Source organism: Mauremys reevesii, linkage group 2, assembly GCF_016161935.1.
Source record: "Mauremys reevesii isolate NIE-2019 linkage group 2, ASM1616193v1, whole genome shotgun sequence".
NCBI classification, from domain to species: domain Eukaryota; kingdom Metazoa; phylum Chordata; order Testudines; family Geoemydidae; genus Mauremys; species Mauremys reevesii.
The window spans coordinates 252,235,482-252,250,077 of NC_052624.1; the positions used below are offsets into that span (position 1 = coordinate 252,235,482).

The 14,596-nt window shown below is 44.3% G+C and overlaps 1 protein-coding gene across 5 annotated transcripts in view; it reads left to right on the forward strand.

The window, feature by feature from the left end:
* The window catches only part of FZD6 (frizzled class receptor 6), a 41,013-nt gene that overhangs the window by 16,865 nt on the left and 9,552 nt on the right, over nucleotides 1-14,596 (forward strand). For 3 of the 5 annotated variants that reach the window (XM_039526330.1, XM_039526329.1, XM_039526331.1), the window contains exons 3-4: nucleotides 10,365-10,561; nucleotides 14,315-14,404. The exons of 1 other annotated variant lie outside the window; for it this stretch is intronic. In XM_039526330.1, coding sequence (XP_039382264.1) covers nucleotides 10,365-10,561; nucleotides 14,315-14,404 — 287 coding nt within the window. The remainder of the gene's footprint in view (nucleotides 1-10,364; nucleotides 10,562-14,314; nucleotides 14,405-14,596) is intronic. One more of the 5 variants, XM_039526333.1, reaches the window with a different exon arrangement.

Below are 14,596 nucleotides of genomic sequence, written 5' to 3' on the forward strand. Positions count from 1 at the left end.
CCGATGAATCTAGTTTAAAGCCCTCCTCACTAGGTTAGCCAGCCTGCTTGCAAAGATGCTCTTCCCTCTCTTCGTGAGGTGAAGCCCGTCTCTGCCTAGCAATCCTTCTTCTTGGAAGACCATCCCATTGTCAAAGAATCCAAACCCTTCTCTCCGACACCATCTGCGTAGCCATTCGTTGATTTCCACGATTCGACGGTCTCTACCCTGGCCTTTTCCTGCCACAGGGAGGATAGACGAGAACACCACTTGCGCCTCAAACTCAAACCCATCGGTGATGGGATTCAGCCTCCTAAACCAGAGGATCTTCTAGTTTATATATGGGGTTCAGTACTTCTTCCCACCAATGCCTGACTTCTCTCCCTCGCACCCCCACACCTGTTCATACCTTTTCCTCATCTGGGCAGCAGTGAAGGTATAAGTGTTTAGTTTTGTTAGGGTGTGTATGTGACAAGTAGGCCCTTTGGTAATGGGTCCCATGTTCTTTGCAAACAACTTTTGTCTCAGACCTGACAAACTCACTATGCCACACGCCTCTTGTAGGTATTTAGCTGTAAGGGGTAATGTGTACGGTATCTATTGAAAGCTCATAACTTATCAAGACTAATAATCATTACAAGATGTATGAATGAGTAATATTTAAGAAATAATGTAACTATATTAAAGGTATGCTTTATGGACCTTTAAAAGTTAGTTACCTGGGGATAATATGTCTTGGTGATTGCCCATTCAAGCAGGACCGAGTTGGCATCACTCCTTGGTTAGCTTCCCCTCAGTTTTCTAGCTTTGCTCCATCCCACGACTATCAGTAGAAAACCATCAGACACAACTGTAAATAATTGAAATCACTTCCAGGCAAAAAAGGAACATTGATTGCCAGCTCTCTAATTGGATTCTTGCCCTACCTATGAATAAAGACAAAAGACTGTTTTAGTAAACAAGGTGGGGAGAGGCACTCTGCATCCATTCACTGAGGAAATATCTTATGGGGCAGGGGTATTTTCATAATAGTTTGGATCTTGGTTCCTGTGAACCCAGCAAGCTCTATAACAGACTGAACTTTGGAGGAAAACCTACTTTATTAGATAGGAAAGGAAACTATTAATAAGTGTAGGTCCTAGTTTGTATTTTATTATTTTGTTTTGTATTATAATCATTTGTTTCAATCAGTGTCTTGTTTCTAGTTGAATCTCTATTCTTTCTTAAATAAACCATTAATTTTATTACAAGCGCAGTGTGTCATGTAGGAGTGGTGATTTAAAGTAAAACTAGTAAAATGGGGTATGCTGCTCCTTTGGAGGCAAAGGATCTGGAATTTATGTGAGTGACCAGGGTCACAGGCTGGATATCACAGGGAAATGCTTCAAATGAACTCAGGGCTGGGGTGCATCTATTGTTAGGCACCTAAACAAAGATAGGGCTGGCATAGCCCCTCAAGCACTCTCCTCTGGGCTAACAGGCTGATGGTGTTAGGGAGCTGATAGCCACCATGCACAGACTACTTCTTGCTAGAGTAAGGAGGTAATGTGACTCTCAGTCCCGGGTACCCCAAAGACCGTGACAGGTGGAATAGAGTATATCATGGGGTGCAGCTGTTCCTCAGTTCCTCTGCCTGCTGCCTCAGAATTCCTGGGCCATATTACTCCAAAGAAAACAGCTGAGGGCCGGCCCCGCCCCCAGCGCCGCCCAGCCCCCCTGAAACACTCCCCCCCCAGCAATGCCCACCTAAGTAAGTGGCACTCTGACCTGGCGTGCTGGAGTGATTTTATTTTATTTTATACATTGTTTTATGTTGTTTTGTATTTGCAAAAAGCATAGAGCTCTACCAGCTATATCCATTTATTATAGTATGGATATAAATACAAATATATGAAGAAGGACATAGCACTTGAACCCTGAATTAGTTTTATCATCAGCTAGTTGAGGTTTGCCCTCCCATTGGAGCAATTTATAAGGTTGTGATGGGTCACTGGAAATTTCTGAATGGCGATTAGATGTTTTTCTAAAAGATGTGCTCTAGTTCAACCATAGCCTTTGGACTTGAAGCAGGAATTAATTCAGGGAAGTCCTATGGGCTGTGTTATGCAGGAGGTCAGATTAGATGATCATAGTGTTCCCTTTGAGCCTTAAAATCTGTGTATCTAGGGTATATAATAAAGTTATTTGAAGGTCTACAGTGTGTTTTTATTTTTGTCTCACATTTATGCTCTGTATAATCTACATGGAGAGAACTATATATATATAACTGAAAGTTTTGCACAAAGATTTCAGATCTGTAGTGCTTAGAATAGAAGCATTCTGTTATGATTGTTTTGAATTGTAAATTACAGATAGTGACATCTATAATTTAGGTTCAGACCTCAAAATACAGTGTGGTGGGTTTTTGTTTTGTTTTTGTAAGCCATTTGGGAAAGCTGGGATTTTAAATCACGGTACTTCAGTTTGTTTCACAGCAGCTACTTTTATTAAGATTAAAATGATGATTTCATATTTATACTGTTTCTAAACTTTGTGACAGTTTATAAAAAAATTTATACTTGGAAGAAGTATAATAGGGAGGGCATCTTGACAACAATTAAATTATTTTAAAGCTCCTACTCTTACTACTATGTGTAAAATAACTGCAACAGGCCAAAGTTTAGAGAAATATAAAGCAAAACAACCTGCCTTCGTGCATGTGTGTGTGTTTTCAGAGGCACAAGTCAGTTAAGTGGCCAACTCCTATTGGCCTTCATTAGGAGTTAAGCATCTAACTGCCCTTTGTGGCTTTAAAATCTTTTCCCAGGTGCTTTGCTCCCTTCTGGTTGGAATTCTGACTAATGAAAGATTGGGATTTGAATGGAACTGTTAACACTCATAGTTACAGTAATGATAGAGTCATAGGTAGGGTTGCCAGCCATCTGGTTTTCGACTGGAATGCCTGGTCGAAAAGGGACCCGGGCGACAGCATGCGGAGTCTCCCTGGCTGCCTATGCACCATGGGGCTGCAGGAACCTAGCAGCCACTTCCTGGGAGCCGCAGAAAGCACAGCTGGGACCCTGAACCCCATCCCGCACCCCAATCCCCTGTCCTAGCCAGAGTCCCCTCCCGCATTCAAACTGTCCCAGAACCCACCCACCCCAACACCCTGATCTAGCCCTGAGCCCCCTCCTGCACCCCAAATCCCTCATTCCCAGCCCTACCCTAGAGCCTGTACCCCTGGCCAGAGTCCTCACCCCCCCCTCCACTCCAACCCACAGCCCGGAACCCCTCATTTCTTGCCCCACCTGGAGCCCACACCCGGAGCCCACACCCAGAGCCCATGCCCACACCCCAAACCCTTCATCCCTGGCCCCACCCCAGAGTCTGCACCTCCAGCTGGAGTCCTCACCCCCCTCCTGCACCCCAACCCCCTGCCACAGCCCGGTGAAAGTGAGTGAGGGTGGGGGAGAGCAAGCAACGGGGGGGGGGGGGATGGAGTGAAAAGGGGTGGGACTTTGGGGAAGGGACGGGAAAGGAGTGTTCCGTTTTGTGCAATTAGAAAGTTGGCAACCTTAGTCATAGGTTAGAGGACCAAAAGGGACTGCTATAATAATGCTGTCTGACCTTCTATTTAACACAAGCCATAGCACTTCCCTGAATTAACTTGTTTGAACTAGAGCATATATTTTACATTTTGAGACCTGTCAGACAGTTTTTAATCCATTTAATGTGCCATGATAATTTGTATCATTCTAATTTTTAATCAAAAAGTTGTGCTGTACTAACTCAAATGCCTTACAGACCATTGTGCTAGGCGCTATACAGACAGCGAACAAAAAGACAGTCCCTGCCCCAAAGAACTTACAATCTAAGTATAAGACCAGAGACAACAGAGGGATACAGCCAGACCAACAGGAAAATACAAGGAAACAACGGATATGTCTACACTTTGAGCTGAGGGTGTGATTCCCAGCTCAACTGCTACCCAGAGTTTTTCAGAACCCACAGCAGTAGTAACTTAACTGTTTCGCTCTAGGCGGTGTCAGGAATAAATCAATGGGAACACAGCAATTCTGTCTGATAAAAGATTAATGCAAGTAAGTGTGCTCTATCTAATACTGCAGTTTATTAGATTTAAACACACAGAGACATAAAAAATAGGTTTAGAACATCCCAAATATTTACCTAAAATCTGGAACAGTATTGAGTAATTAATAGCAGGTTCACAGGGGCCAGTTGCTCACCTGCTGGCATCAGGAAAAACATCTCTTAAGATGGCTTCAGAGGACTGCTCCAAGGTACGCTGCATTAGCTAGTCTTGTATAACTAACTTCTACAAAATTCATAGGTCATAGTGACCTCTACTCAATCAGCACTTTTCCTAACTTTCAATAAACTACTTATCAACAAACATTCCTAACATCATAAACTTCTATATCAAAGGTGCGCAAATCCAAGATTTTCATCCACCAAGGTTTTCAGTCTGTTGACTTTTCTTTCCCCTCCTCCCATTCTGATTAGCAGAAACTGCCAGTTAGTTTTGACCTTGCTTCTAAACCTGCTTTCAATTTAACCCTTAACTATGTGGTGTTCTATTTATTAATTCATGGTGGCTGAATACATATAATATGGTTGCAGTTAGCTTGATCAAATCCTGGGGTACAAATACCCCTCAAATCCAGGGCAACACAAGTAAACATACTCATGCTAGGTCTCATTGAGCGAGTGCATTAAAAATAGAATGTAGCCACAGCTGCATGAGCTGCAGGATGAGCCAGTCAACTCGAGTACATGCCCATATGAGACCCTAGGCATGTTCTCAGGATGGCTAGCCTGTACCACTGCTGATACTGCCACAGCTACACTCTGTTTTTAGTATGCTAGCTTCTCCAGGCATGAGAGACATCATGGGAGGTACTTGTTTGAAAATTTATCAAGTGGGCAAAGGAGGCTGACATGATGGACTGATCGAAGACAAGAGTCAACCTTTCTGTACTGAATGAGAGATGAAGGTAGGGTGGGAATAGGCTGTGAAGGGCTTTGAAGATTAACAAAAATAGTTTGTTTGATACGCTAGAGAAGAGGGAGCCAGTGGACTGATGCAAAGAGAGGATTCAAGACATGGTCAAAGCTATGCGTAGGAAAATGATCTTTGCAACAGTATTCTGAATGGATCTCAGCGAGGCCAGATTGCATTTGTCAGGACCAGAGAAAATACTGTAGTAATCAAGATATAAGATGATGGCTGGACAAGAGCTTTAGCTGTGTGTGGGTGGATAGGAAAAAATTTATGTTAGAGATATTACATCAACAGTGTTACCTTTATCAACCAAACTTGTAATCGCATGAAAAAAAGATACCGGGTTAGTTTAATAGGATCTGTTTTCCATAAACCCATATTCTGTGACTTTCTGGGACCTCCATGACTTCTGCAGTTGCAGCAGCAGTCCTGGGGGTGGCCCTGGAGCAGCTGTCCCGAAGCAGTGGTACCCTAAGGCTTTCCCCTCCCCCCCCCGCCCTCCCACAAGCAGCTAAGACTTAGGGGTATTTATAGTAAAAGTCATGGACAGGTCACGGGCCATGCATTTTTGTTTATTGCCTGTGACCTGTCCATGACTTTTACTAAAAATACCCATGACTAAATTTTAGCCTTAGTAATTCTCAATAGTTCAAAGAACTGGTTGAAATAAGAATACAAGGAGGGAATGAGGACTCATACAGAACCCCTGGCATGGCAGGGAAGAAATAATGGACCCAGAAAGGGGGGCCCACACGGAACCCCTCCTATGGGGTGGGAGGAATTGCATGGGAGGGGGCTATAGTGACACCCTGGCATGTAGCATAGGAGCAAATGGGGGACTGTCATATGCCATAGGTTTCAAGCCCAGGCCTGTGGGTGTACCAAGCCAGGAACCATATCCTCTGCACCACTGTGCTGCAAGGGCAGGTAAGCAAACTGTAGCTGATAACCTGCAAGTGGGCTGCAACTGTTGATTCAATGGGATTGACTGACTAGCAGCAGACTGCTGATTGGACACCTCTTAGCGTAAAGATTCCTGTTCCTGCTATGCTCCTTGTCTGAGCAAGTAGTTGCTACGCCTACTGCTGACCAGATCCCTGACACCAAGTTCCTTTCTCCTTGCCTGGTTCCTGTTACCTTGCCTGATTGTTCCTGTTTCCTTTCCCTAACTTCAGTTACTGACTTCCGTTTGACCCTTGGCATGACTCCTGACCACGACTCTGACTCTCCTTGAGGCTCTGACCATGGGTCAGACTGCTCACATTACAGGCCCTGATAGGAACATGCAAACAGCCTCTGGCATGTTGCAGGGGGTGAAATGGGAGGGCACTTAGCGCCCCTGACAGGGTGGAGAATGGGGGATCTTGGTATGGGAGGGGGGTTATGGAGATACACACAGTCTCTGGAATGGGGAGATGACAGAGTCTGTGGCATGAGGGAAGGAGGGAGGGAGTCAGAGGATTGCAGGGAGCCCTTGGAATAGAGTGTAATTAAAATGGTGGCACTTTAGGGTTGCGAGGTGTCTGGTTTTAAACTGGAACACCCAGTCGAAAAGGGACCTTGACAGCTCTGGTCAGCACTGCTGACCGGGCCGCTAAAAGGCTGGTTGGCGGCGCAGAGGGGCTAAGGCAGGCTCCCTGCCTGCCTTGGCTCTGTGTGGCTCCCGGAAGTGGCTGGCATGTCCAGCTCCTAGGCGCAGGGGTGGCCACGGGGACTCTGCCCCTGCCCTGAGTGCCAGCTCCGCAGCTCCCATTGGCTGGGAACCACAGCCTATGGGAGCTATGGGGGTGGTGCCTGTGAGCACAGGTAGCATGCAGAGCCCCCTGGCCACTCCACTTAGGAGCCAGACATGGCGGCTGCTTCCAGGAGCCGCCTAAGGTAAGCACCGCCCTTCCAGAGCCCACATCCTGCCATAAGTGCAGGGGATTGGACTAGATGACCTCTCAAGGTCCCTTCCAGTCCTATGATTCTATGTTTCTATCCTCTCCTGCACTCCAACCCCCTGCCCCAGGTCGGAACCCCCCTCCCGCACCCTAACTCCCTCCCGGAGCCCGCACACCAACCCCTCAGTCTGAGCCCGGCCCCTCCTGCACTCCAAACCCCTCATCCCTGGTCATACCCCCAGCTGGAGCCCTCACCCCCTCCCGATTCCAACCCCCTGCCCCTGCCTGGAACCCCCTCCCGCACCCTGAACCTCATTTCTGGCTCTGCCCTCGGAGCCAGGAGCCAGGAGCCCAGCTGGAGCTGGATGAGAAATGATTTTTCTCTGTCCCTTGTATTGGGACAAAATCAAGATCTTTCGAAGTTTTCGACAAAATTAAGAGAAACCCCGGAAAATCCAATAGCCTGGTGGTTAGGATACTCACCTAGGAGGTGGGAGACACTGATCTGGAGCAGGGATTTGAACCTGGGTTTCTAGCATTCCACCAAGCTATTGGATATTCTGGGGTTTTTTGCTTGCTGCACATTTTACCAGAGTTGTGCCTGCCTCCTCAGCAGAAAGTGCTCAAGTCTTAGGGTTTCAACAGAAGACAATTGCAAAGACAGCTGGTCAAGTGCACATACTTTCATAAAGCATTATTTTCTGTAATGGAATCTGCAGATGAAGCGCACAGCCAGACTGTTCCATGGCATAGTGCCAGCTTAACATTTTTTATTTTTAATGAGGGGCTTCTCTGTTATTCTTACTTTATCTTCCCCATCCCAAACACACCTCTAAATTTTATTACTTATGTACTATGAAGATTGTTGGACATATAGTTTTGTGTTAAACCCAGGGTTGTGAGTTCAATCCTTGAGGGGGCCACTTAGGGATCTGGGGCAGAAAATTGGTCCTGCTAGTGAAGGCAGGGGGCTGGACTCGATGACCTTTCAAGGTCCCTTCCAGTTCTAGGAGATTGGTATATCTCCAATTATTACCTTTCCCTGAGAAAAAAATGTATTTATTTGTCAATTTATTTTATCTTAAATAGCATGTCCACCAATCCCATTCTCCCTCAGGTGATCTTTACTGTTGAATGTTAAAGCATCTTGGTTTGAAAAGCAGCTTGTGAATGTTTGTTTCCATTGCAGAGTCAAAAATTGACTTCTCCCTATCCTAATCACTGACTGACAGCTTTAGAATTGTTTCTAGCTGCCAAAAGGTATAATAAGGATTAGGAGACATAGCCATTAATTGGAAAGAAATAGCTAGGTAACAATTTTTCCTTTCTGTCCACATTTGCTTATACCATAAATTCTGCTCCACTGTGAGAACTCCTCATATTCATCCGATTTATCTACAGATTTTCATATGGGTCATATATTATTTCAACTTTCCTGCTATATATATTTGACTATTAGTTGGAGACATAACTTAGTACAAATATTACCTGAATCTTGGAGGGTGTGTTTTTTTTGTTTTGTTTTTGTTTTTTTACAGTAACACAAAAACAGATGTATTTAATCAAGTAGCTGTCCTAGTTTAGGTATGTTACTTGGTATATATTGTCAGTATAATGGCAAATAGACCCTCAGAATTAGCAGTAACTAGTGGATGTGTCTGCAGTCTAAGTTAAACCATGTTTTTACCTAGTAATCAATTTGGTATAACAAAAATAAGAAGTTATTTTTTCATCTGCTAGGCCCATCTGCCTGAAAACAGTGCATTAAGCTATTACTAAAGTTGTATTTAATTTTATGCTAGTAGTTGCTAGGTAAAAGTGGTTACCAGTAATTCAATGTCTTACTTTATGTAGTGAAGATATAAACTCGGAACGCTTTGACAGAGGAACGCTGGCCTGTTTTTGAGTTTTGGAATATATTATATAGAAAATCAATAATGTTACTTAATTACATTAATCATAACAATTCTCAGACATTCAGATCCCATGATGTGATATATCATGGCCAAGATTTTTAAGTAAATGGGAGCTGCTAGGTTGTCAGCAGTTCTTAAAACCAGGCCACTTATTTAGGTGCCTAACTATGAAATTAGGATCCTAATTTTGAAAATCTTAGTCTTAGAAAACACTTGTAGGGGTATAGTACTATCCTCATTTCACAGATGGGGAAATTGAATTAGAGAGGTTGCCACTGGGCTAAGATTCCAGAATAGAGTTACGGTTAGCAATGTTAATAGAACTCCGAAGTCCTTTGTTCCAGTCATTCAGATCACTAGTTACAATCCTTTTTTATAACTGTCAAACAAGTAATCTTTTTTCATAATATCTTTTCAAATCCACATGAAAGTATAATGTGAACCATAGTGATTAAAATTATTTGCAGTATTGTTGTAGCCATGTTGGTTCCAGGATATGAGAGAGTCCAAGTAGGTGAGGTAATATATTTTATTAGGCCAACTTCTGTTGGTGGAAGGGATAAGCTTTCAAGCTACACATAGCTCTTCTTCAGGTCTGGAAAAGGTAACCTGCGTGTCTGAGCTAAAATACAAGGTGGGACAGATTGTTAAACACAAGGGGTTCACACATTCTGTAGGAGACCACTTAAAATGAAGTGGACAATTAAGGGTTAGCAGGCCGTAGGGCAGGAGTAGTCAATAGGTGGACTGCAGGCCAAATCCAGACTGCCAAAGGCTTTTAACTGAACTGTGCAACTCTGGGGGGCGGGGGGGGGGAGTAGTGTGGGTAGAAGAGTGACTGGCTGTGTGCTTGCGCTTGGGACAGCTGGGGCTGCAGGGTAAGGTGGAGGAGCCTGCACCAACACTCACCTTGCTGCTGCCACTTCCACCCTCCTTTGGCCACCACCGCATGTGACTGTGGAGCAGGAGTGAAGGCACCCGACTGCCTGCTCCACAGGGGCCACAGCGTGCTCAAGTGGCCAGAAGGCACAACTGCAGCTCAGTCTTGCCTGTAGTTTAGCCCAACTGTGGCAACCGTGCTTTGTGTGCCCCTGGTCAAAGGGGGTGCCATTTAGGGAGGGCAGGGGCTGCACCTGCCCCCCCCCCCCGCCGGTTTCGTGTCACCCCTGGGTGGCCAGGGCTCCCACTGCCCCAGAAGGTGCCCAGGACAGACATGTAACTGAGGGGGGCAGATGCCCCCCCACCCTCCCTAAATGGAGCCCTGGCCAGTGCCCAGGGCTGACAGAGGGAGCCACGGCAGGCAGCCAGGGCTGACACATAACTCGGGGTGGGGGTGTGCCCCCCCATCTGCCTTCCCTAAATGGAGCTCTGCCAGGCTGGAGCCCTTCCCACTGAAGTCCGGGCCTTGACTATATCTTGACCAAGAAATTTGGACCTTCACAAAAAATATTTGACTACCCCTGCTGTAAGGTGTGTTACAAATCCATAAAACCAATGTCTCTGTTAAGTCCATGGTTTTTAAATTTGTTGATCCGTTTCTTTTAAAAATTTCTAATCAAAATCATTCTTTTTTTTTTTGTAAAGCCTTTTCTTCCTCTGGTGAATCTCAACTGTTCTCCAGATTTCCACACATTTCTGTGTAAAGCATTTGTGCCTGCCTGCGTGAAGCAAATTCATGTGATTCACCCTTGTCGAAGACTTTGTGAGAGAGTGTACTCCGACTGTAAACAGTTGTTAGACACTTTTGGGATCACCTGGCCGGAGGAACTGGAATGTAACAGGTGTAGTACCTTTTAATCTGACAGGCAATGAAGATGACATTTTCAAACACTCCAGATTTGACCAACAGCTGAACTGAAAGTCTAAGACAGAGAATGTGTTAATATCTGCTTCAGAGTAGTCCCCACATCAGTGGGGACCCTGAGAGGTTACCTGAGCAAGAGAGAAATTTCTCTTCACACTTTATTAAACTGATCTCCTGGATTTCCTGTTAGTGATTTTCTCTCAGTACAGCATGCTTAAAACATATATTTCTGTCTGCTTCCTTATCTGTAAAATGGGATAATAGTACTTACCTACTTCAGAGGTTTTATGAAGAATTATAGAGTTTAAGGTCAAAAGGGACCACCATATCATCCAGTGTGACCTACTTACTCCTGAGGGAATTCTGCACCCAAAAAAAATTAAAAATTCTGCGCACAATATTTTAAAATTTGATAAAATTCTGCAAATTGCATTTGTCAATAAATAAATATGGAGGCTGCAACATGGCAGTGGGGAGCACAGGTCACTGGTTGCATGGAGGTGGAAGATCACACTGCAGCCCCTCCCCCAGGACACAGACTCAGCAGGAGGCAGCACCTGACCCTGGCACAAAACAAGGGCCAGTTCTGCCCCAGAAACACCACAGGGCCCTGCCTCTCCATGCCAGATGCACCAGGTATGGGGCAGGCAGGTTCAGCCTGGCCAATCCAAATGTGGGGGGAATCCAGGTGTGGGTTGAGAGGGTTCTATGTGGGGCAGTTTGTGTGTGGGCAGCTCTGGGGGAGTCTAGGTGTGGGGGGGATTGGATGCACAGGGGCTTGTTGGGCACGGGTTCCAGGTTCAGAAGTAATTGAACTCTGCAGAGGGGTCCAGGTGAAGGTGGTTGAAGTTTAGCAGGGAGTGTCTGGGTGTGGAGGGGATGGGGCTTGGAAGGGTGGGGATTTGGATGGGGGGGGGGTGTGGTGAGGCTTGACAGGAGTCTGTGTATGGTGGGGGCTAGATGCACAGGTTGTGGGCAGTGGGAGTAGCTCCCATAGCTGTGTGGGTAGTGATCTCTACCCACACAGCTGAGGAGCAATGTGGCAGGAAATAGGGTGTGTGTAAGGAGTTTTCTGCAGCCAGGGGAGGTTTTTGGAGGTGAGTTTGACCCGGTTCTGGCTGCTCCTTGCAGGAGAAGAAGAAGTCCCATCCTTCCCCAGCCCAGCTGGGATTAGCAACTGGGCCCAGCGTAGGGTAGGAGTCACTGGCTGGGGAGTACCCAGCCCCACCCCCTGCAGTGATTTACCTCTTAGCCAGCTGCTCTGGGTGCCTGAAACGACGCGCCCGCTCTGCTGGAGAGGGGCATGTGACCACTCTTGCAGCTTCCCTTTGCTTCCCTGTTAGAAAATAACTTTTCTGCAGGGAAGCAAAGAAATCTGCGGGGGACATAAATTCTGCACATATGCAGTGGTGCAGAACTCCCCAGGCTTAACCTCCTTATATCCCAGATCATCAACACCACCCAGCACACACATACACACACTAAACCCAACAACTGAAATTAGACCAAAGTATTACAGCCCCCAAAGAGTAACTATACAGTACTATGAAATATAAATCACTCTGTCTATACATCACTAAGTACCAGAAGGCTTTTATTTTAATCTTAACCACTTAGCTGAACAAATTAAACCTCCCATTACTTTATCTATGCTGCATGCCAATATTCAGTATTTCACAAAAATCTTATCTTTGTCTGTTTCTTTTAGCCCCCAGAGAGAAAATCATAAATTCATAGATTTTAGGGCCTGAAGGAATTATTATCATTTAGTCTGAACTCCTGCATAGTACAGGAAATTGAACCTCACCCAGTAATTTCTTTTGGCAACTATAGAATGTGTTTTTGAAAGGTATCCAGTTTTGATTTAAGACTTCAAGTGATTGAGAATGCACCACATCCTTAGGTAAGATGTTCCAATGGTTAATTACTCTTACTGTTAAATAAGGTGCATATTTTATTTCTAAGTCTGAATTATCTAGATTCAGTTTCCAGTCATTGGCTCGTTATGCCTTTTTCTACTAGATTAAAGGGCCATCTATTATCAGAAATCTCTTCCCCATTTAGGCACTTGTAGACTATGATAAGTCTCCTCTTTACTGTGCATAGCCACAGGGAAGAGAGTCTGTGATAGTATGGATCCAAGGGCAGGAGACAGGTTGAGCAGTAGCATGGAAACATGGTATGGAGGCCCATGGGATATTCAGGCTCTGCAGCATTTCACACTCTCACCCCTGCCTCTCTGCAGAACTACAAACCTCTCTCAGAATTGTTCTGTAGAATTAGCCATCTTAGAATCTTATTCAGAGGTTCAGTATATTTTCTAAATTATATTTTAAAATCAAATATTCAGTTTTTTCCAGGAACCATTGCATCTCTAAATTATTTTATTACTGACAATAGTGACTTAAAATTAACACTTTCTACTGCTCATATGTGAAGTGACACATTCTGTCCAGTTCTTACCACAGAGTCCATAGCACAAAAAATACCCTTGGAGTCAGCAGTAACTGGCACTGTTGTTGGCAGCCTCAGAAAGGCCAAAGACTGAATGAGCCTAGAGAGTATTAAGAAAGACAGGCACTAATGAGAACCCTAAGATAGACACTCCTGACTCCTTAGAGATGACTCCACCAGAACAAGGATAAAGCAAGTTGGTATGTTGGTGAGATAAGCTTGTACTGGTGTCCGCTGTATGGTTAAAAAGGACTCAGTCTCTACAGGAGGGAGGGAGAACTCAGTGGTTTGAGCATCAGCCTGCTAAACCCAGGGTTGTAGAGTTCAATCCTTGAGGGGGGGATTTGGGGATTGGTCCTGCTTTGAGCAGGGGTTTGGACTAGATGATCTCCTGAGGTCCCTTCCAACCCTAATAATCTATGATTCTAATTCTCAGGCCAATCTAATTTGTCCAAAAGAACCTTTATTAATGGTGGTGATGAAACAAAGAGCCCAAGTTGAGTTTGTCCATCTGGCATTTCGGGGAAAAAACCCTTTCTACTTTTAAACTGAGCACATTTGTTATGGAAATCACTGAGAAATCATGATCATGGAACTCCACCATGTCATTTTTACAGAGGCACTCTTAATCTAATCTCACTCTCATGGATAAATTGTGGAACTCAGACTCATTGGTGAGTAGTGGCACACATGAGTAGACCCATTCTGAATAAGTGTGTTCCTACTCGAGTAAAGATTGCGTAATCTAGCCAAAACATAATGTCCATCACCTGCTAATGGAGAAATAGTCATTATAAAACAGATTAAGTTATTTTGTCCAATCAAATTCTAAATGTCACAAGCTATATTTAAATTAACTTTTTTTAAAGTTAGAAGAAAAAATAATTACAATTGTGTTCAACTTTTATACTAGCTCTCCTTTTATTTTTCCTGTTTCTTTCAGTTAGGTAATTTCCAGTAATGTATTATGAATATCAAAGTCCTTATGAGTTCTATGACAGACAGTCCTCACAGTTTGACTGCTTCTGTAAATATTTTTCCCCTGAGGTAAAGTGTTATCAACTGATATAAAACCAAGCAAATCCATTAGTGAAGGCAGAGTTAATGTTAAAAAGGTCATCTCTCCATTTCTAATAATGAGTCTTTTCCTTTTTGAATGGATTTACACTGCTGTTATTGTGGGATTTCTACAGAATGTTCTAAATTCCCACTAGCCTGAATTGTTTATTCCTTCTTTGATCTCATAGTCTTGATCTCTCGATTTCAAATTAATTAGCACAGGAAGGGGCCTTACAGAGCTGAGAACAAGAGCAGGAAGAAGTGTGGAGCCACTGGGTATCATGGGAAGAGAGCTTTCTGAGAGCAGGTGATTTGAAACACAATCAAACCACTGTTGTCAGCAGTTAAACATTGGGCTGGTCCAATAAAAGCAATAATATTTCCATCTGTATATCCCAGATGTTCAATATTCTACTCCTATATTCAGATTGGAGCTTGTGAATCTCAATCAATAATTTGTCAACCAGATATAAAAATCTATGATGGGTGTTTTTCATGA